A 22,454-nucleotide genomic window follows, 5' to 3' on the forward strand; every position below is an offset into this window, starting at 1 on the left:
ATATATATGGGGACAGGTGGTGGGAAGGACTCGAAGTGGTAGTCATTCAGGGCCGTTCTGTTGCTCTCCTCAAACCCTTCCATGTTTGCTCTGAGTGGAACATTCCAGAGAATTTTACTGGACTTTGGCATTATAGTAACCAGTGCAAACTTACCCTGGGAGAGAAATTAAATTAACGTCCAGGAAGTTTCCTTGTAGCCATTGGAAATGCTGCCTCCTCCACAGGAGTGCTGACTGCCCTTTGAACGCTGTCTGCAGTAGTCACGTCCTACCTATGAGCTTTCTCCAAACACGAAGTATAAGTTTAGGGATTGTAGCTGTGAGCAATAGGAAACCCACTCTGCGCTGGTTAACTCCTGTACCATACACCTGAGTTCCAGAGGGGCACAAGCTCGGGAGAGGGCTTGCGGAAACTGCTCCAGCCTCTGTGGAGCCCGGACTGCTCTGCCTCCCAGTGATGTATGCTTGGTCCTCTCATCTGCATGCGGTTCCTCTGTCTCTCCCACCAGTTTCTTTATGGGGCCAACTTGGAGATACACCCATCTCTAAACCAGTCATTGCTCCAAGAGAATTCATGCTGAGTATCTGGGCCCAAATCACATGCTCCTCTCTGAACAGACTGTGGCCGAGTAGATGGTATCATGTTAATGGGCTTATGTGAGTCAGAATTAAAACTAGAAATGGCCTTGACCCATTCATACTGTATGGCTTAAGAAACAGATCTGGTTAGGACAGAGGGGTACCCTATGCTGGGAGGCTGCCAGCAATGCCAGCTGCCTCCAAGATGGGTTGTCCACTTTATTGGTCTAGAATGCAGTTTTGCAGCTTGGGTAGTGTGATTAATTGTTTTGTCCTATGCATTTTAGGATGTTCAGCAGCGTACTGGCCTGCTAATAATAACATCTCTTCAACAACCAAAAATGTCTTCATACGTTGCCAGATGTCACTGGGGGTGGAGGCAGAATTGCTTGGGCTAGGAACCAAGGCTAGAATAGTGGTCTCAGGAATATGTAGACTAGAGAAAGAGAAAATGCTTGATGCTGCCACAGAGTTCCCAGGCCAAGTGTGCTGGGCTTTTTGTTGCTGTTACAAATAACTGAGCAGAAACAACCTAGAGGCCGGAGGGTTTATTTAGGGTGGTGATTTCAACCCATCCTGGTGGGCAGAACAAAGCAACTTCAGCTGGCCAGGAAGCAGAGAAAAAAAAGAGAGCCCTGCTAGTGGGCGCTCTTGTTTTCCCCTTTTATTCTATGCAGTCCTAGTCTGTATGATGGCCACACTGAAGGCAGGTCTCCACCCCTTAGTTAATCCTCCCAGTACAGCCAGACGTTTGTTCATTTACTTATATCAATAAAAATAAAACAAATCTCGAAGGTGTCTAATTCCTTCTGTCTTTTCTCCTTTTGGGCTCCCATCACAGGACCTTGAGTGCCTTTGTGAGTGATGGGCTTGGGCCTGTAGTTGACAACATTGTAGCAACTGGGGCTTGCCCAGTGAGTACTCACTCACTTGTAATAGTAACAGTGTTGTGTTTCCCTTCAGTGCTTCTGTCTGTTTCTGTTTGATTTGAGACAAACTCTTGCTTTATAGCCCTAATTGGCGAGGAACTCATGGTAATCTTCCTCTTTAGTCTTGCAAATGCTGGTTTACAAGTATACACCAAGCAAGCCCAGCCCCACCCCTTCCCTTCCTACTTGCCTCCCACTGACCTTTCTTCCCTCATTTCATTCCTTCTCCCTTTTTTTGGGGTAGTAGATAATACCTTTTTTTTCTATGCTATGATCATGATTTTTTTTAATTTGTTTTTATTTTTTCAAAACAGGATTTCTCCTTTTTACCCTGGTTGTCCTGGAACTCTTTGAAGACCAGGCTGGTCTCGAACTCACAGAGATCTGCCTGCCTCTGCCTCTGCTGGGATTAAAGGTGTGTGCCACCATCACCCAGCAGCGATCACAGTTTTAAAGCAGGTTTACCTGAATAGCCAGATATAGCTGTTTCCCCCCTTCCCTCACTTATATACATTTCTGTTTCACAACATTCAGGATACTTATGGTAAATTGGGGCACATATGTTCTGACCTCATAAAACGTTTGTTGGAGGATTAAATGCTTGTCACAAAACAATATTTTTTTGCTTCCTTCCTTCTTGCCTTTCTTTCCCTTTCTTAGCCGGTGTCTTGCTATGTAGTGTAGGCTAGCCCCAATCTCACGATCCCCCTTTCCAGTCTCCAGAGTGCTGGGATTACCCATGTGGTCTACAACATTCAGCGAAACAGCCTTTTAACTAGTAGTCCAGCGCTGAGTAAGCAAGATGTGGCTTCCTCTGTGAGCATGAGCCCTTGTGCTGTGCAGTGGAGGAGTGCAGGTCCACCAGTGCAGCTACGTGTCTGCTGAGATCAGAGGGCAGCCTCTCAAGAGTTGGTTCTCCCCTTCACTAGTTTAAAGATTTATTTATTTTTATTTTATGTGTTTGCCTGCATGGATGTAAGGGCATTGTATGTGTGCCTAGTGCCCATGGAAGCCAGAAGAGGGCACTGAAAACCCTGGGACTGGAGTTAAGGATCTTATAAGCTGCTTTGTGAGCTGGGAACTGAACTCGGGTCCTCTGGAAAAGCAGCAAGCGCTCCTAACCTCTCAGCCATCTTTCAGTCCCTTCCACTTTGTGTTTGAGGCTGGGGCTGCCTCGTTAGTTCTTCACTGCCCTTTGTCTGTGAGCTTCTGGCTGATTCTCCTCTGTCTACCCCCATTTCACTGTAGGGTGTTGGGACTGGGGTGGCAGATTCAAACCATTCCAACCAGCTTTAAAAAAACCAAACTCAAGTCACTATGGTTGTCTGAATCACTTTTGTCCACTGCTGAGCCAGCTTGCCAGCCCTAATTTAAGTCCTACCTGGAGATTTTGCCTTATTCACTTTGGGGGTGTATATTAAGTGTCGGGTTACTGCTATAGAGAGTCTGGTGTAAGATTCTGCAAATGCTAGCCTGCCAGGAGTTCTCTCTCAGTCTAAGGCAAGGGGATGGCGGGTAAGAAGCAGAGTTAGCGCTTCCCCAAATATTTACAGCTTAAAATCTACCCTCTGGCTGGCAAGATGGCTTGGTGGGTGTGGGCACCTGCTGCCAAGGTGATGACCTGAGTTCAATCCCCAGATCCACATGGAAGAAGAGAACCCACCCCTGCAAGCTGTCCCCTTACCTCTCCACACATGTTCAAATAATTGTAATAATAATAATAATACTTAATGATATAATAATAAAAAGACTTTCTCTGTGAATTCTCAACTGAATAATCCTCGCTAAACAATTGCCCGTTGTGAACTTGCTTGGTCCTGATGCCACAGATGCAAAAGTGAGTCAGACCCCAGGTCCCAACTTGGGTTTGCTCTGCTGCAGGGCCATGTTTTCCAAGGAGGAAAATCCCTGGATGTAGGGGTGGTAACTTTAGATGGTCCATGACATCATTTGTTATAGCTGGCCTGTCCAGCATGGTTTTGTAGATAGCGTTATGTCAGAGAAGATGGAAATGGGTAGGTAGGTAAAGAAGTGGGCTGCTGTCTTGTAGAAAGGTGTCTAAGCTGGGTGTGCTGATGACACCTGTGATCCTGCTTCTCAGGGAACTGAGGCAGGAGAATTGCAAACTGGGCAATTTAGGGAGACTTTGTCTTGAAATAAAAAAAAAAAAGGTTTGAGATTGTAGCTCAGTGGTAGAGCATCTAGCCTGGCATGTGCCTGGGTTCAATTCTTGTACAAAAAAAAAAAAGTTTAAAAGTAATTCAAGAAATTTCTTGCTATCAGCATGCTGTGAAGGACAGAACTGAAGTTTAGCGGAATGACCCGGAGAGACGGTAACTAGGAAACAGTGTGTGCCCACCGTTTGTACAGTGGAGGAGACAGGCGTTCACTGGTTGAAAGTATGCTGTAGTGTTCAGTAGTGTCCATGTTAGAAAGTCTGGGCTGTAATGAACATAGGTTTTCAAACTAGTAACGCGGTCTGAGTATTTGGCTTGAATGTGCAGAGATCTGTATTTTAGACTATTCATGGTGAGTCTCATGGAGAGACTGGATGAGCATCCAACAGTGGAAGTTGGTTGAATACTGTGTGGCGATACAGAGGGATGACATCAGACTGTTGCGAGTGGTCAGGTGGCATCTGTGTTCACGGATCACTCTCAAGTGATTCTCTTTAGTTCTGGAAACTGAGCTAATTTTTTTTTTTAATTTTTTGAGACAGAGTTTCTCTGTAGACCAGGCTGGCCTTGAACTCACAGAGGTCTGCCTGCCCCTGCCTCCCAAATGCTGGGATTAAAGGCGTGCGCCACCACCATCTGGCTTCAGCTAATGTTTTTTACTCCCTTGTAAGTTGTATTAAATGAATGCAGGCACTTTGTCTTAAAGAGGAAAAAGCTAAATAGCGACCGCATTTTCTGCGGACTCGTGTTGCCCTCCTGACCTCCTGTGCCTTCCATCCTGCAGGTGCGGGGGCACAGTTGGTGCTATTTTCACATGTCCACTCGAAGTCATTAAGACGAGGTTGCAGTCTTCCCGACTAGCTCTTCGGACGGTGTATTATCCTCAAGTTCATCTGGGGACCATTAGTGGAGCTGGAATGATGAGACCAACGTCTGTGACTCCTGGGCTCTTCCAGGTTCTGAAGTGAGTGCAGTCCTCTCCGCACGGCCCTCGCCTGTCCCTCGCCCGGTCACATTATACAGTTTGGGTCCAAATAGAAGAATTCCATTTCTTATTTATTTTGTAAGGAATGGGATGGTATGCCAAAGCTCGCAGGTGGAGGACAGAGCTCTGGGGATGAAACTCAGGTTAGACTTGGTAACGAATATCCTTACCCACTGAGCATCAGGCTGCCTAGGAGGATTATTCTTTCAGTTTTAACATTGAGGAAGGGAGTAAAGTCCCAAAAGCAGGTGGTTATCAATAGGCATAGAAAGGCCAGAGGCAAGAACCAGGGGATGTGGAGGCAGCATAGATCTCGGTGAGTATAAGCAGGATCCATGGTCCTCAGTGGCCGAGAGAATACTTCCTGCTTGGCATCAGGTGACACCTTTCATAGCATCTTGGCATAGTGAGATGGAAGCAGGTGATCAGGCCACGTCACTAGTGTTCAGAATGAACTTCATACAGACTTGCCATGTAACTTGTGACCAGTTGACATGTCCCCAAAGCTGTTTGCAGGGCTAAACCTGTGAGGGGAAAGAATGTCTCTCTACTACAGGCCTTAGGGAGCATACACCCTCCTTGTCTAGTTTGTCATGTCTCCGGTAGCCGCACCCGCAACAGTTACTACAGCGGTGGAAACCAAAGCAACGGGCACTTCATCCCTGAAAATGCGAGAACCACTTTCACACAACACAAAAGCCAACACTTCACTACGGACCTACTCTTTCCTTTCTGATACAGTCTATGGGTCTGTGGCTATGAAGTCACAAACTGCCACTTCCCCACGACTGTCCATTTATACTGTATTTATGTCAGAGTGTAAACCATGGAATTAAGCCACGCTCTTGTTTTAATGACACTGCCCATGCTAGAAAGGTTCTGTGCAGTTGTCTTGCTCACCCACGCTGCGTTTCCTCAGCCTGTGGTGTACGTTTTTAGGATTCTTCTGCGCTTGGGCTGTCATTTAGTAGCTTTCAGGTTCTGAATAAATTCCATTGATCTTTCACAACGGCCTTAAAGGATGAGCACCTGGACCCCATTGCTCTCAGTTTAGAAAGACCTGCAGATTAGCAGCTGTGATACCCAGAGTCAGGTGTAGTGTGGAGCTCCCTTCTTTCTAGAACAATTTAGAGCAGCTAAGAACAAGGTAAAACAAAACACAAGAGCCCAGATCACAGCTGGGCTGCAGCCTCTTCCAGGTCTTATGTGGAGGTGTCCCTGGTGCTGGCCCAAAGATGCCAGGAGCAGGACCTTGGCCCCTTCACTGGCTGCTGCCTCTGTTATTAGCATAATTGTTTTCTACCCATCCCAAGCAAAATGGAAGCAGACCAGAACTCTGCTCTGCTGAGTAAGAGCTTCATCCCACAGTCATAGTTCTGGGACCTCTCAACCCACAATAAATCCTGTCAGCTGGGGCTGGAGAGATGGCTCAGAGGTTAAGAACATTGCCTGCTCTTCCAAAGGTCCTGAGTTCAATTCCCAGCAACCACATGGTGGCTCACAATCATCTGTAATGGGGTCTGGTGCCCTCTTCTGGCCTGCAGACATACACACAGACAGAATTTTGTATGCGTAATAGATAAATAAATATTTTTAAAAAAAAATCCTGTCAGCTCTGCTTTCAAAATAGAGAAACCTGACCCCTATCCGTGACTTCCTCTAGTGCTGTTCTGCGTTGCAGTGTTAGCATCCTAGCTGACAGAGCCTGAGAGTTAACTACCTCCCTGCCCACTCTGCTCAACAGAGCAGGCAGAGTCCAGCCAGCCTGCAGGCTCTTCACTCAACAGTCCTGTGACTCTACTGTTCCCCTCCAGCTTCCTTGTTCCTTTAAAGGAACAGGAACGGGCATTGTGATGCACACCCATCTCAGCACTCAGGAGGTAGAGGCAGATGGGTCTCTGAGTTTGAAGCCAGCCTGTTCTACATAGAGAGTTCCAGGACGTCCAGGGCTACACAGTGAGACCCTATCTCAAAAATAAATGAATAATAAAAGCACAAGAACACTTGTTAGCACCAGTTCCTTGTTCTGGACATTATCTCTGTGGTTTTGACACCTTTGCAGGAATATCCTGTGCTGACCTCGTTATTTGACTGAGCTTCCCCATGCCAGCACACTCTCCTTTACGCACAGCCCCTGCCTCATCCTCCAGCACTGTGGCTGCTTATTTACATGCACCTTTGTCTGCTCACCCTCACTCCAGCCTGGGAGGCAGAGTATTTGTTTCTATTAATAAAGTGTCCTCAGGCTCCTTAGGATATTGTGTGTGGCTAGAGAAGCATTCAGAACCAATCAAGTGATTCTGTGAAATTGGGCAAGTCAGTACTGGTCATGGAAAGGGCTTCCTAGCCTCCCTCCATGGCGACACACGTGTGCTGCTGTTTATAGTGGGCGCTTTCTTGTGCTTCTTAAGGGAAGGTTTGCAGCAGAGCTTCTTTGGATGATGAGTCCTGATTCCCACCTGAAGAAGCATCCCCTCATGCCATGTGGATGTTCTTGTGGTTCAGATCCCGAAACATCAAACAGTGTACTGCCCTGGGTGGTGTGGTCAATAAAGAGGGCTGCTTCCCACTCAGCCTCTGGAGCCAAGCCCAGGGATGATGCTCGACCAGAAAGGCTCTTTGTGAGAGAGACAATAAGCAAGGACAAGCCCCAGACCTTTTCTATGCACTACAAGACCCATCCTGGGTTCTGTTCTGAATTCTAGGAAACACTGTGGTTGTCAAAAGCACAGATGACTAATGTGGCCATTCATTTAAAACTCAGCTGCTTCTTACTTGCCCTACCCTTCCTGTGACCACTGTTATAAAAGTCATAGCAAATTTTGTGTGTACAAGTCTTTAAAATATGAATCACATGTCTTAGGTTAACTTATTAGGAAAAATATATACGCTGCTGAAGAATGGAGGAAGTTATTTCAAAAGATGGGGGATGGGCTGCCATGATGGTTCAGCGGGTAAGACACTTGCTAGGCCTTGCATCCTCAGTTTGATCCCCAGACCCCATATGGTAGGAGATATCCAGTTTACACATAACACACACACATAATTTTTGTTTGTTTGTTTGTTTTCAAGACAGGGTTTCTCTGTGTAGCTTTGGAGCCTGTCTTGGCACTTGCTCTGTAGACAAGGCTGACCTCAGCAGGGATCCATCTACCTCTGCCTTCCACATGCTGGGATTAAAGGAGTGCACTTAGCTCACACACAAACACACACATTTTTAAAAAAAATGCTTTGTGGGAGGGGCCTGGGGAAAAGGCTCAGTGCCTAATAAGGTGCCTGCTATACAAGAGTGAGGACCTTAGTTTGGGTTTCAACACCCACTTCCAAAGCTGGAAGAGATGGCAGAATGGTTAAGAGTGCTTCCTGCTCTTCCAGGACATGAGTTCGGTTCTCAGCATCCTCACCTGGCAGCTCATGGCTAGCTGTAACTAGCTCTAAGGGACGTAGTAGCACTCACCTATACTTTGGAACACATGCAGGTGTACATGCACACGTGCAATTTTTCTAAATTTAATTAAAAAAATAGTACTGGTGATATATGTGTGCCTGTAATCCTAGCATGGGCGGGAGGACACCAGCGTTATCCTGGAACTCACTAGGTAGCTAGTTTTGCACAGTTAGTGAGCTCCAGGTTTTAGTGAGACACTGTTTCAATAAGTAAGACGGCTTAATATGGTTCCAGTTTAATCCCAACACTCAGAAGGCAGAGGGGGGGACATCTCTGAGTTCCAGGCCAGCCAGAGATACACAGTGAGACCCTATCTCAGAAAAAAGAAAAGAAAGGATGGAGAATGAAGGAGGAAGAAGCCTGACGTGACCTCTGACCTCCACATGGATACACCTATACAACATACAACACATAATTTTTTAAAATAATGCTTTGTCAGGTGTCTCCTTTTTTTAAAAGTACTTTTTTTTCCCCTCAGTTTTTCGAGACAGGGTTTTTCTGTGTAGCTTTGGAGCCTGTCCTAGAACTTGCTCTGTAGATAAAGTTGGTCTCAAACTCACAGAGATCCGCCTGCCTCTGTCTCCCCAAATACTAGGGTTAAAGGCGTGCACCACCACCACCTGGCCAAAAAAGTACTTTTTTAAAGTGAAGATTTAAGTTAACTGAAGTACCTTATTGGATTTTTTTAAAAGTCTTAATAATTTTTTGTTTTGTTTTGTTTTGTTTTTTTGTTTTTCAAGGCAGGGTTTCTCTGTAGCTTTGGTGCCTGTCCCGGAACTAGCTCTTGTAGACCAGGCTGGCCTCGAACTCCCAGAGATCCGCCTGCTTCTGCCTCCCGAGTGCTGGGATTAAAGGCGTGCGCCACCACCACCCGGCTTAATAATTATTTTTTAAAATGCTTAAATGAGTATGCCTGTATATGGGCATATACACATGTAGGCGACCAGACAAGGAGTCAGATCTCCTGAAGCTGGAGTGACAGACTGATGCAGCTGCTGGAGACCAACGAGTGATTGTGACCCCCACAAGCCATCTCTTCACCCCCTATTTCAATCTGAAAATTAATGTCCATATCAGCTAGTCCATGTCTTTCTAAAGCTGCCTTGCTGTGATGGATATTTGGTGAGATTCTTGCCTCTCCTATATGTGCAGGTCTAACCTGGGGAGAGAGGGCTCCAAACAAGACTGATCGATCACTTTTTTTTTTTTTTTTTTTGTTTTTTGAGACAGGGTTTCTCTGTGGCTTTGGAGCCTGTCCTGGAACTAGCTCTGTAGACCAGGCTGGTCTCGAACTCACAGAGATCCGCCTGCCTCTGCCTCCCGAGTGCTGGGATTAAAGGCGTGCGCCACCATCGCCCGGCTCTGATCGATCACTTTTACGTGTCTTTCCAATATGAAAGGTGGCATGCAGGTGAGAGGGCGAGCCTGGGCTCTGCCTTGGTCTTTCAGAGCTGACATGTGCTGTGTAGCGGGAACTTGATTGTCCCAGAAGAGCTTATAAACACCCAGGCAGGGCAGAAGTTCAGCTTATGTAACAGATCGGACTTGTTGCCACTGTTCAATGTGTAACTATGGAGACTGTCTTTCTTCAGCTCTTAAAAGGCGGGAGTCACTTAAGGACACACATTCCCTGCTGTATTATGGATGAAGACTCCCAGCCTCCTGGAGCCAGAGGTCCCCTCAACCTTCTTAAGTAGCCTCTGGGCCGCACGGTGCTCATTACTGCAGACCACAGTTGCAATCTACACCGAGCAACTGTCAAGTGAAGAGCATTTGAATCTTCAGTCTCACGGTGTTGTCAGGAGCAGGTCCCCTCAAGGCACTTCTGCAGACATGTCCTGATCAAGGAGCTTGGCCTTTGGAAACAGTCCTCTCTCAGGAAAATAAGAAAAGTGAAGGATTTTCATTGAAAACATTGAATTATGCCTCTGTCAACAGCCAGGTGGTTTACTTTTGGCCATCGTGACCATGAATTTTATTTTGAAGCATTGTGTTGATAGGAGCCCAAGAAGTGTTTCCTCTAACCCTGGATTTTTATAAACTTATGTGCTAGAATTTTGGTCTCAGTTTTTATGACCTGTATTAAGATTTATTGAGGTTTTTAAAGATAGCCTTTTATTTTGAAATAATTTAATAGTAGAAAAGTTACTTGAATGGCACAAATGACTTAAACCCTCTTATAGACTCACACACTGCTAGCATTTTACTACCTCCGCCTTCGCAGTGTGGCTGTGTTCATGCACAACCTAACGAGCCATCTGAGAGTGTGCCTCATGCGTTTACCCTGTGCAGTAGTTCTCTGTTTATCTACCATGAGCAAAGTGTCCTCAAAACTACAGTGTAGACTTCAAGTTCAAGAATTTCTTCCCGAGGCTGGAGAGGCTGCTCAGTGGTTGAGAGCACTTGCTGCTCTCCTAGAGATGTAACATCAGGGCCCGTGTGGGCAACTCATAACTGCCTATAACTTGAGCTTAATGGGATTCAATACCATTTTTTGGCCTCTCTCTCTCTCTCTCTCTCTCTCTCTCTCTCTCTCTCTCTCTCTCTCTCTCTCACACACACACACACACACACACACACACACACCAGCACACACAAAGTAAGTTTAAAAAAGAAATTTCATCTATTAAATATGATGTGTTATACACATGTAATCCTAGAACTTAGGAGGGTGCAGCAGGTTTGAAACCAGCCTGGGCTACACAGTGAGACTGCCTCTGAAAATGACAATAAAACCACTGATATAGTAGGGCCAGGTGTAAGGAGACAGAACTGAGACCCAAATAGTCTCCCGTGTGTGAGGTAAGTACCCTCTCTGCCACTGGCTTGCATCCTCATACCTCCCCATTTTTGTACTTTATTTATTTTGTGATGGGGCTCACTGCCCTGAATTCACTGTGGTCTAGACAGATCTTGCCTCAGCCTCCTGAGGAAGTGAGATTGCAGACTGAAGTGAGCGGAATTGAGAAACAGGACCAGAGATTTCCTCAGGCAGTCTTTCTTTTGGGTGTACTCTTTGTAGCATCCCTGTCTGATACTGCAGCCTTCTGGTTTTACATTGTAGCAGAGAGAAGTGAGAGTCTAGGGTCTCCTAAATGTTATCCCTTCAAGGAGGTGACATGAAGGTTTTCTCTTACTACCAAGATAGGCCTTGCTCAAAGGTCTTGTTTTGTTTTGAGACAGTCTTGTGTAGCCCAGGCTGGCCTCAGACTCTTTGTCGCCAAGGATGACTCTGAACTTCTGATCTTCCTGCTCCCACCTTCTAAGGGCTGTGGCTAGAGGTGTAGATCACCACACCCTTTTTATGGCTGAGGTTCAAACTCAGACTTCATGTGCCCTAGGTCGCACTTGCCCAAGCACCCCATCTAAAGTGTCTCAGAGATGTTAAAGCTATGTCTTTTCTTATCGTTCAGGTCGATCCTGGAAAAGGAGGGACCAAAGTCACTTTTTAGAGGCTTGGGTCCAAATTTGGTTGGAGTTGCACCATCAAGGTAAGCACTTGGCTGTTGCACGAGCTCCCCAAGATCAGCATGCACTAGTGAATCTCTTCTTGCCCAAGGGTGATGCTGTTGAATGACTGCTTCCCCCCTTCCCTGTGTTAAAATTGCCTAAACATAGCCATGTGGTGGTGGTGCATTCCTTTAATCCCAGCACTCGAGAGGCAGAAGCAGATGGTTCTCTGTGATTTCGAGACCGGCCTGATCTACAGAGTGAGCTCAAGACAACCAGGGCTACACAAAGAAACCCCGTCTAGGAAAAAAAAAAAAAAAACAAGGGCTGGAGAGATGGCTCAGAGGTTAAGATCACTGATTGTTCTTCTAAAGGTCCTGAGTTCAATTCCCAGCAACCACATCATGGCTCACAACCATCTGTAATGGGGTCTGATGCCCTCTGCAAGTATACATGCTGGCAGAATACTGTATAGATAATAAATAATAAAACATTTTTTTTAAAAAAAAAAAGAAAAACAAAAAATTGCTTAAACTTGTCGGACATGGAGAAACCGTGATTACTATTGGTTGGTTGGTTGGTTGGTTGGTTGGTTGGTTTTTTAAAATGGGGAAATAAATCTGCCATCAGCACTCAGATTTCTCTATGTGAGATTTCTTACCCTGAGTGCAGTATGTGGTCTGTCCCTGGGTGTAGAAATGCCCAGTGTTACAGCACACGCAGATCCATGTCAGAATCTGCCTTCTCAGCCAGATGGTGGCTCAGGAACAGTAGTCTGAAGGAATTAAAGGCTCCTAGACTTTGCTTCCTATAGCATTACATCGATGGTTCTTTACTTCTCCTTAAAGCCTTCGCAGAACTGCACTACCCCAGTGCATTAAGCTGCTGGCTTCATTCACCTTTTTAATTAATGAAAATGCCACTTTTCACGGGCTCGTTATCCATGCACAGCTAGTGTCTCTGAATCACAGAAAGTTTTGGGCAGTGCTAATAGAAAAAGGAACTGTGTGTGTAAAAGGACAGGTTGCAGTGTGTGTCCCAGGCCAAAGTCCTAACACTGTAGTATACAGGTTTTAGTTGCCTTTTCTATTCTGGAATCTGGAAGTGCTTTATTCCATAAAATAAGACTGGTGTGTTTGTTTGTTTGTTTAGACAGAACAAGGCAGTGAAAAGCAAAAGCAAGGATCAAAAAGTTATACATTTCTTTCTCTTTTTTTTTAATATTTATTTATTTAGTATACAATATTCTTTCTGCATGTATGCCTGAAGGCCAGAAGAGGGCACCAGACCTCATTACAGATGGTTGTGAGCCACCATTTGGTTGCTGGGAATTGAACTCAGGACCTTTGGAAAAGCAGGCAATGCTCTTAACCGCTGAGCCATCTCTCCAGCTCCAAAGTTATACATTTCTGAGTTACAAGGGAAGAAATAATGAACTGATTCACATCAGGCTCCTCTCTTAGAAGGACTACAGCAGAGGGAGCCTGTTCATGCTGACTGGAACTTGCCCCTTTGTGGGATCTGTTATTTTCTCTAACCCTGCTTTACTCGAACGGCCGGGTAGCTTGAGTTGGTAACAGGAACTGGAAACTTGAGCACAAATGATTACTCCCCACCCCCCATCTTTCATCCTGTCTGATGGGATCTGGTGCCAGAGCTTAGTCTAAACCAGTGGCCTCCTGGGAGCCTGTTCAACAGTAGCCAGGATCCTACGCTGAGCATTCAGCAGCAACAACGAGAAGCATCTCTCTTCTGTATGGCAGGGTTGAAGCCTGCTCCTGCTGCAGAGCTCCTGGGTGTACTCTCACCTCAGGGAGGACAAGAAGAGCAAGTTCCCATCTGAGAAAGCTAGACTTTTAAAAATGGCAGCATGCATTTCTACTCAAATGATTGACATTGTCCAGAATAAAGAATGCAGAAGGACTTTTATGAGTTACCCAAATCTCATTTTACTCTGTGGTCTTGGACACTTTTGTCGCATCCCAGGTACTGTGGCAGGCTTGAGTGAGTCCAACCTCAGACCCCTTCTGCTGCTCTGTTGTAGATGTTGTAATCCTGTGTGTTGTAGATGTTGCAGAGGGATGCGTAGACTTTAAAGTGCCTCGATATTTCCTCAGCAGTCTCTCTTTGTCCTAACAGGGCCGTGTACTTTGCATGTTACTCCAAAGCCAAAGAACAATTTAATGGCATTTTCGTGCCTAATAGCAATACTGTGCACATTTTCTCGGCTGGCTCTGCAGGTATGTTACCTCACGAGTGAGATGAAGACTCGCATCCCAAACCATGTGGTGTTTGTCTTGCTTTCTTTTTTCTTTCCAGGAATTAGAAGTTAACTCCCTGCCTCTTGTGCACCTAAAGTCATTTCCCAAAAGCTTTCTATTGTTGTTGGTAGAGCGAGGCTGTTAGCAGTTTGTAAACTGGTTTCATTTGCTCTGACCACTCAAGCTTCTTATTCCCTGCAGACGCACACGCTTCCCTGCACTGGTGAGCTGTGCTTCTCTTAAAGGACATGAATGTGTTTTTCACGTCTTCCTGCTTTCCCTACTGGGTTCTAATGTGGAGTGGGAGCTGCCTTCTCTCTGACCCCTTGATATCTGGGGTGCATCTGCCCCGTACAGCGAGGATCAGGCTTGCTTGCTTTGTGTGCTCTGTGGCCCTTGAGGTTGAACTTAAGGCCTGTGCTTCCAGACAGGCTGTTCTTTTTTTTGGGGGGGGGTTAGTTTTTTGAGACGGGGGTTTCTCTGTAGCTTTGGAGCCTGTAGACCAGGCGATCCTTGAACTCACAGAGATCGGCCTACCTCTGCAGGCTGTTCTCTTTTAAGGAAGTCCTTGTTGCTGACTGCAGAGCTCAGGGCAGGACGTTCCCTCAGGGAGTGCTTGTAAGGAAACAGGGCTCCTAAATTGCTAGGAGACCTTTAAATCTAAAGGTATTTTTAGATAATTCATATTAGCATTTTAGAATTCCTGCCTTCTGCTGTCAGAAAGAAATCGCCACACCAATTTTATTTACCTTTGTTACTCTTAATAGGATTACTAACCCAGATTATGATTTTTAGCCGGAGCAGAAAGTAATGTTAAACCACTTCACACAAGAACAGATTCCCCTTAATGCTGAGTCCTGAGAAGGGGTACATCTTTCCAAAATAGGTTGATCCATGGTGAACTGACCATGACCCTGACCCCGTTAATCAGCTTTGTAGTGTGTATAGCATTAACCCAGAAGACCTTGGTTAAAGCTAGCACACCTCAAGGCAGCCTTTCCAAGTACCGCCCTCCTAGTGTCTAACTAGCCTGCTTCCTCAGGACGGTGGGCACAGGGTGCAGGAGAAAGAGCTGGGCACTGGCGTTCGGGCTGATCTGGAATGTTAAAATGCTGCAGAAGGCTTAACCAAAGTAATGATTCCTGGGGGTCCATCAGTTTTAAAATTTTTGTTTCCTTAAGTTTCCAAGTTTGAATTCAGGTAACTGAAGACTTAATACTTGTTTCAGTGTTAGATAAACATAAAGATCAGCAAGTTTAAAAACAAATTATTTCTGAATTGAAATTTTAAATAGTTTTTGCCCTAGGATTCAAATGAACCAAATGCTAGCAGCACCACCTAGAGGCTGGAAAAGGCTATGTATGACAGTACCAACAGCTGTAGCACTGCGGAGAAGAAGATGGATGGATGGATGGATGGATAGATGGATGGATGGATGGATGGATGGATAGATAGATAGGTGGATAGATGGATAGATGATTGATGGATGGATGGATAATGATAGATAGATAGATAGATGGATGGATGGATGGATGGATGGATGGATGGATGGACGGACGGACGGACGGACGGACGGATGGATAGATAGATAGGTGGATAGATGGATAGATGATTGATGGATGGATGGATAATGATAGATAGATAGATAGATAGATAGATAGATAGATAGATAGATAGATAGATAGATAGATAGACAGATGGATGGATGGATGGATAGATAGATAGGTGGATAGATGGATAGATGATTGATGGATGGATGGATAATGATAGATAGATAGATAGATAGATAGATAGATAGATAGATAGACAGACAGACGGATGGATAGATAGATAGGTGGATAGATGGATAGATGATTGATGGATGGATGGATAATGATAGATAGATAGATAGATAGATAGATAAATGGATAGATAGATGGATAGATGATTGATGGATGGATGGATAATGATAGATGGTTGATAGATACATAGATGTTGGATGGATAGATAGATGGATGGATAGATACATACATGGATGGATGGATGGATGAATAGATACATGGATGGATGGATGGATGGATAGATAGATAGATAGATAGATAGATAGATAGATGATTGATAGGTAGATAGGTAGATACATGGATGGATGGATAGATGATAGATACATACATACATGGATGGATGGATGGATGGATGGATACATACATAGATGGGTGGATGGATAGATAAATAGATACATACATGGATAGATAGATACATACATACATACATACATAGATGGATGGATAGATAGATACATAGATGGATGGATAGATACATAGATACATGGATGGATGGATGGATGGATGGATGGATGGATGGAGGTTGACTTCCGAGTACTGTATGGAAAAGGCAGCTCCAGTGCACACTGACTGTATCAGTGACAATTGTTTTTTCCCTCCAGCTTTTGTCACAAATACCTTAATGAATCCTATTTGGATGGTTAAAACGAGGATGCAGCTAGAACGGAAGTAAGTTCATAGTTCCTTCCTTATCTGAGAGTTCTGGTGTGGTTTGTTTCCTTCTCCCATTGCCAAGTGTGGATTAAAAGCAGAGGTCCTTAGCTGTCCCCTCTGGATTCTCTGTAATGTGTATGTAGAAATGTCTTCTGAGATCTATACTGGTGGTATTGTGGGGAGAGAAGGGCACAGAGAGCAGAGGAAGATGGACAGAGGTCCTCTCCATGGTCCAGCTTCCATGGGTATTCTCTCTGGGGTTCTCTGTGGACCCCATGTCAGAAGGTGTGCTCTGGACTCTACAGAGGCCTGGCTGTCTAGCCAAGGACACAAGAGAGAGCACTTTAACTATAGCCCCAGATGGGCCAGCCGTCTGCCCTGAACCTAACCTGGAGTTCTTAATGTATTCTATGCTGTGTTCCTTTATGTTCTGGTGACGCCTACAGAAATACCGAGCTTTGTTTTCTGATGAGACAGTCATGTTATGTAGTTCAAGAGGCTTCAGATTTTCAGTCTTGCTGCCTTGAGCCTCCCCAGGGCTAGGCTTACAGGTTAAACCACTACCCTTGGCTAGAACAAAGATTTTTAAAGAAATGGAAACCAACTGAAATAAAGTCATCAATTTTAAAAATCTGTGATATGATGGGTGTGGTGGTGCACGCCTTTGATCCCGGCACCCTGTACCAAAGGCTGGCAGATCTCTGTGAGTTCAAGGCCACTCTGGGTTCCAGAGTGAGTTCCCTGGACAGCCAAGTCTACACCTAGAAACCTTCTCTCAAACAAAACAAAACAAAAAAATGTGATATACTAATAATGTTTTTTTTATACAAAAGTCAGACGTCTCAGCAGGCCAGAACTCCTGTGATTTCCAGGGCATCCAGGAACTTTATGACAGTGTGGTAGGGAAATGTGTGAGCCACAGCTACTGCTTCTGCAGGCCGTCACCACACTCACACTTCTTGAAGGAATGCTAGTCTCCAGTAGAAATTCGGGCTCTCCCAGTTTAAGTTCAAGGAACTGCCTGGATTCCAAAAGCCCTTGTGCTGTGTGGCCCAGAGGTGAGCCCTGGAAACATTAGCAAGCCCATCTTTCCTTAGCTGCCTCTAAGAAAGAGGGGAGAACGCGAGATAGACTTTGCGTAAAGTTTTCCCAAAGTGTCGTGTGCCCTATACATCCATCTTCCTGAGTATGCAGTCCCTTCCTGGGCCCTTCCTCTCTGTGGTTGTGCTTCAAGCTTCTGGCAAGCCTTGTTTCCTGGCAGCCTCTGGTATCACCTTAGTGCTAGGTGTTCAGTGTCTCGATGTCACCTGTGTTTAGCATCAGTTGACGGAGATGGAGATCCTTTCTAGTGCTCAGGACATTTTAGACCTTTATTTAGGTGGGCTCTGTGAACATCTGTGAGCATGTCTTGTTCCAGTGGCTGCCAGGGAAATTGCTCCTGCCTTCTATCACACATTACAACCAATGTGCTAAGAGAGTGGAGTCCAGAGGGACAAGGGGTATGTGGCACCCAGCATGCTGGAGGGTCCATAGTACAACCTAGGCAGGATGGAGCAAGAAGAGGATAGCGGAGCCTCCTGAGACTACGGCGGCTTCCACCCTCTCAGAGGAAAGGAGCTTGGTGCAGGTGTAGAGGGGGGAGGTGCGCACAAAGATGGGAGCTAGAGAAGAGACTCCAGAAGTTCAGCAGTTTAGCTTGTCTCTTTTTTCTTTCTAAATATTTTTATTTTATGTGCATTGGTGTTTTGCTTACATGTTAGTTTGTGTGAGGGCATAGGATCCCCCAGAACTGGATTAACAGACAGCTGTGAGCTGCCATGTGGGTGCTGGGAATTGAACCTGGGACCTCTGGAAGAGCAGCTGATACTCTTAACCACTGAGCCATCTCTCCAGCCCTAGCTTGTCTCTTTTTTTTTAGTTCATTGGTTTTTTTGAAACAAGGTCTCACTCTGTTATCCATGCTCGCCTGAAACTCAATCCATTCTCCTATCTCAGCTTCCCAAATGCTGGTATTACAGGCAGGCGTGAGCCACCGTGCCTGGTATTACAGGCGTGAGCTGTTTAAGCTCTTGTTTTCCATTCATGAGTCTAGTATCAGCAGCACTTAGTCTGTAAAACAGAGTGAGTCTTCAGTGACACTTGAGCAGAGGACATTGTTTAGAGACAAAAAGGAATATGTATAAAAGAAACAAACAAAAAATAGATTGATATTTCTGTTACTTTCCTTGAAAAATGAGGACAGAGTCAGAAGAATAGTAAGAAATGGAGTATATTAGCTCATTCTGAATTGTCATTTTTTAAAAAAGATTAAGGCAGGGGTTCTCACCAACCTTGGAAATGACAGAATAAAAATCTACCACTGTGTGCTGGAGCTATGTCTCAGCAGCCAAGAACATTTTCTGCTCTTACAGAGGATGCAGGTTCAGTTCCCTGCACATCTCCTGCACACCTATAGCTCCAGTTCCAGGGATCTAATGCCTGCACACAATTCACACACACACACACTTATATGTAAAGTAAATAAATCAGTAAATATTTAAAAATAAATAAATGAGTAAAATATAAGGTAATATGTCTAGATTAAAAATTCTATACAGCATAGCTAAGAAGAAATATAGATATATCCATGTACACACATATAAATATATCCATACATATGTGCATGTGTGTACCTTTTTCCCATATAAGAGACCATAAGTTTGTGCTTTGTCATGCAGACAAATCACATTCCAGAGAACAATGTTAAGAAGGAGCACCGTGGGCTGGCCGATAGCTCAGTGGTACAGAACTTACCTGCCATGCTCAAAGCCCCGAGTTCAAACCCCAGCATACCTAAAAGGAGACGTCTCAGCAGACTTTCCCTGAGCAGTCCCTCTGGTGTCACAGTGTCATTTTGTCCAACTTTTGTTTTTCCAGACAGGGTTTCTCTGTGTAGCCCTGGATGTCCTGGAGCTCACACAGTAGACCAGGCTGGCCTCAAACTCAGAGAGCTGCCTGCCTCTGCCTCTTGAGTGCTGGGATGAAAGGCGTCTCTGACTTTCCACTTAACTTTCCCTTATCTCTTGCTGTCATAACTTATCATTGTGTCTGTGGCACAGTTTACCTAGCTAGTCCTGTTTTTAGGTATTTCAGTGATCCCAACTGTTTTCTCTGACAAATATTATCCTCCATTAGCATTTTTTACAGTTGGGTCAAAGGCTACAAGCCTACTTCAGTGACTGTCATTTCAGATGTCATCTATTCTGTGGGCCATCAGGTTTCTCAGCTAATTGAACTTGTCTCACAGTGGGTCAGAGGCAAGGCGGCCTCAGAACAAGAAAGACAGGTTTCTTCTCCCTCGTCATTTCTGTGTCATGGGTGACCCTCATGTGACTTGTGTGTGATGTGTCTCTCAGCACCTATCATTGCTCCCCTCTGACAGGGTGAGAGGCTGCAAGCAGATGAATACACTCCAGTGTGCACGCCATGTGTACCAGACAGAAGGCATCCGTGGCTTCTATAGAGGGCTGACTGCCTCCTATGCTGGGATCTCAGAGACGATCATCTGCTTTGCTATTTATGAGAGTTTAAAGAAGTATCTGAAAGAAGCTCCGGTGGTCTCCTCCTCGGATGGAGCTGAGAAAAGTTCCTCTGGCTTTTTTGGACTCATGGCAGCTGCAGCTTTTTCTAAGGGATGCGCCTCCTGCATCGCTTACCCACACGGTATGCTCTGCTCTTTTCTCCCAGAGCAGCAAAACAGTTGTTGGTGGGAGGAGCCTTTAATCCTAGCACTTGGGGAGGCCAAGGCTGGTGGCCTCCCTCGAGTTCAAGGACAGCCTGGCCTACAATGTGAGTTCCAGGACAGCCAGTTTCAAGCTACACAGAGAAACCCTGTCTTGAAAAAAAACAAAAAGCAAAAATATCAGGTTTGTTACTGTGCATAGACACCACAGCTCTGGTAGCACAGACTTTACTTAAAATTCCCTGATTAAAAAAGTTATGGGGGACAAATGAGTAGAATGCTACATAAAAGACTAGTTGGTCTTTTTTCTTTTTGTTATGAAACAGCTCTCTACGTAGCTCTGGCTGTCCTGGAACTTGCTCTGTAGACCAGGCTGACCTAGAATTCACAGAGGTCCACCTGCCTCTGCCTCCCAAACCAGGTCCCCTTTGTCTGTCAGAATGCTAAGGACTGTGCCGAGGGCCTTGTGTTTGTTGGACGTGGCTGCTGAGCTGCACCCTTAGCCAAGATGCAAGAGCGAGATAACTGCTGCCCCACCCACCTGCTTAAAAACCAGTTCATTTGCTGTGAGAACAGGTTGTGTTTTCAGAGCCCCCGGCACAGCAGTGACAGATGCACCAGAGTCTCAGGAACAAGGGTCAGAGGGACAAAGGTCCCTCCCAGCTCTGAGGTCTGCTCAAGCAGAAGTGACCAGCACTGGGCCAGTGTGCCAGGACGGAGACCAGGGGGCTTTTCAGCTTGACAGAGTAGGGAGACCAGAGGAAATCTTTTAGACTAATTAGAATATGGTCTAAAAATAACTTGTCTTTTCTCCTTCTTTCCTTCCTTCCTACCTTCCTACCTTCCTTTATCCCTCCCTCCCCCCCCTCTTTCTTTTTTCCTCCAAGACAGGTTCTCACTGTGTAGATCTGGCTATCCTGGAACTCATTTATTTATTTATTTATTTATTATTATGTATACAATATTCTGTGTGTATGTCTCAGGCCAGAAGAGGGCACCAGATTTCATTACAGATGGTTGTGAGCCACCATGTGGTTGCTGGGACTTGAACTCAGGACCTTTGGAAGAGCAGGCAGTGCACCGCTGAGCCATCTCTCCAGCCTCCATGGAACTCATTTTGTAGACCAGGCTGGCCTTAAACTCACAGAGATCCACCGGATTCTGTTTCCTGAGTGCTGGGAAACTATGTGCCACTATGCCTACTAGAATTTAGCCTTTAATCCCAGCACTAAGGAGGCAGAGGCAGGCAGATCTTTGTGAGTTTGAGGCCAGCCTGGTCTACAGAGCTAGTTCCAGGACAGGCTCCAAAGCTACAGAGAAACCCTGTCTCGAAAAACCAAAAAAAAAAAAAAGAACTTAGCTTTTCCTTGTCCCTCTAAGCATGTGACTGCCTTGTCCAGGTGAGAACCATGATGCCCAGTAGACACAGAGCCTTGACTTCCTCACACTGTCTCTCCCACAGAGGTCATCAGGACACGGCTCCGGGAAGAAGGCACCAAGTACAAGTCATTCGTGCAGACTGCGCGCCTGGTATTCCGGGAGGAAGGCTACCTCGCCTTCTACCGGGGACTGTTTGCTCAGCTCATCCGGCAGATCCCCAACACTGCCATTGTGCTGTCCACCTATGAGTTCATCGTGTACCTGCTGGGAGAGCGAGCTTAGTCACAGGCCACACAGTTGTGCTCTAGAAGAATAAAACTGAAAACCTAGAGATTTTCTTTTCCGTTGATGTGTAGTGTTCCACACCGAAACAGCAAAGGCCATAGACTGCCCAGCTCGTCTCACCTGTTGGACATTTCCTTTTGGATTCATGTTTCTGGAAGGTTTTAATTCATTAACGTTAATAGTTAATTAGAACTTTTTTTTTAACTTAAGAGGATTGAGGATTGAGGAGCAAGTAAATTAAATCATGCTATTTAATTTAAGTTTGTGCTGGGTTTGTGTTCTTTTGTGCTCACTGTACCATAAACCAGCCACAACCTCTTTTCTAAGCAGCTGTGAGGACTCCCTGACAGACAGGGACGAGCAGTCACGTTTGGTGGCACTGTGGCGAACTTCCCACAGCTTTCCCTCTGGACATTTCCAGTTCCCAGGTAGTTTTATCCGTAGTCTAGGTTTCCAGGCACTGAAATGGAGGAAAATGTGACTTTAGCCCCCCCACCTTTTTTTTTTAAGACAGGGTCTTGCTACTGATCTCAGACTTTAGTTCTCCTGCCTCAGCCTCCGAGTGCTGAAAATGCAGATGTGTGCCGCTGGGCCTGACTGACTGAACCCCAGTCAGTTTGAAAGCACTGCTTATCAGCTGCTCGCCTCCTCAGTGTATTTGCAGGTGCGCTCGCAGGTGTGGGGTGCTGCAGCCTCCAGGGTTGGCCTCAAACACTGAGTGTGTGGATCACTGCCACACTGTGCTGCGGAGGAATGCGGCCCTGG

The 22,454-nt window shown here is 45.6% G+C and overlaps 1 protein-coding gene across 1 annotated transcript in view; it reads left to right on the top strand.

Moving 5' to 3' along the window:
- Positions 1 to 21,949, top strand: part of Slc25a33 (solute carrier family 25 member 33) — a 28,413-nt gene extending 6,464 nt beyond the window's left edge. Inside the window, exons 2-7 of the mRNA XM_050153291.1 lie at positions 4,470 to 4,649; positions 11,532 to 11,609; positions 13,708 to 13,808; positions 16,252 to 16,318; positions 19,725 to 20,005; positions 21,487 to 21,949. Coding sequence (XP_050009248.1) covers positions 4,470 to 4,649; positions 11,532 to 11,609; positions 13,708 to 13,808; positions 16,252 to 16,318; positions 19,725 to 20,005; positions 21,487 to 21,686 — 907 coding nt within the window. The 3' untranslated portion in view covers positions 21,687 to 21,949. The remainder of the gene's footprint in view (positions 1 to 4,469; positions 4,650 to 11,531; positions 11,610 to 13,707; positions 13,809 to 16,251; positions 16,319 to 19,724; positions 20,006 to 21,486) is intronic.
- Positions 21,950 to 22,454: the final 505 nt, after the last annotated feature.

Source organism: Alexandromys fortis, unplaced genomic scaffold (assembly GCF_014885135.2).
Source record: "Alexandromys fortis isolate MF-2015 unplaced genomic scaffold, M_Fortis_MF-2015_v1.1 scaffold_88, whole genome shotgun sequence".
Taxonomy (NCBI): domain Eukaryota; kingdom Metazoa; phylum Chordata; class Mammalia; order Rodentia; family Cricetidae; genus Alexandromys; species Alexandromys fortis.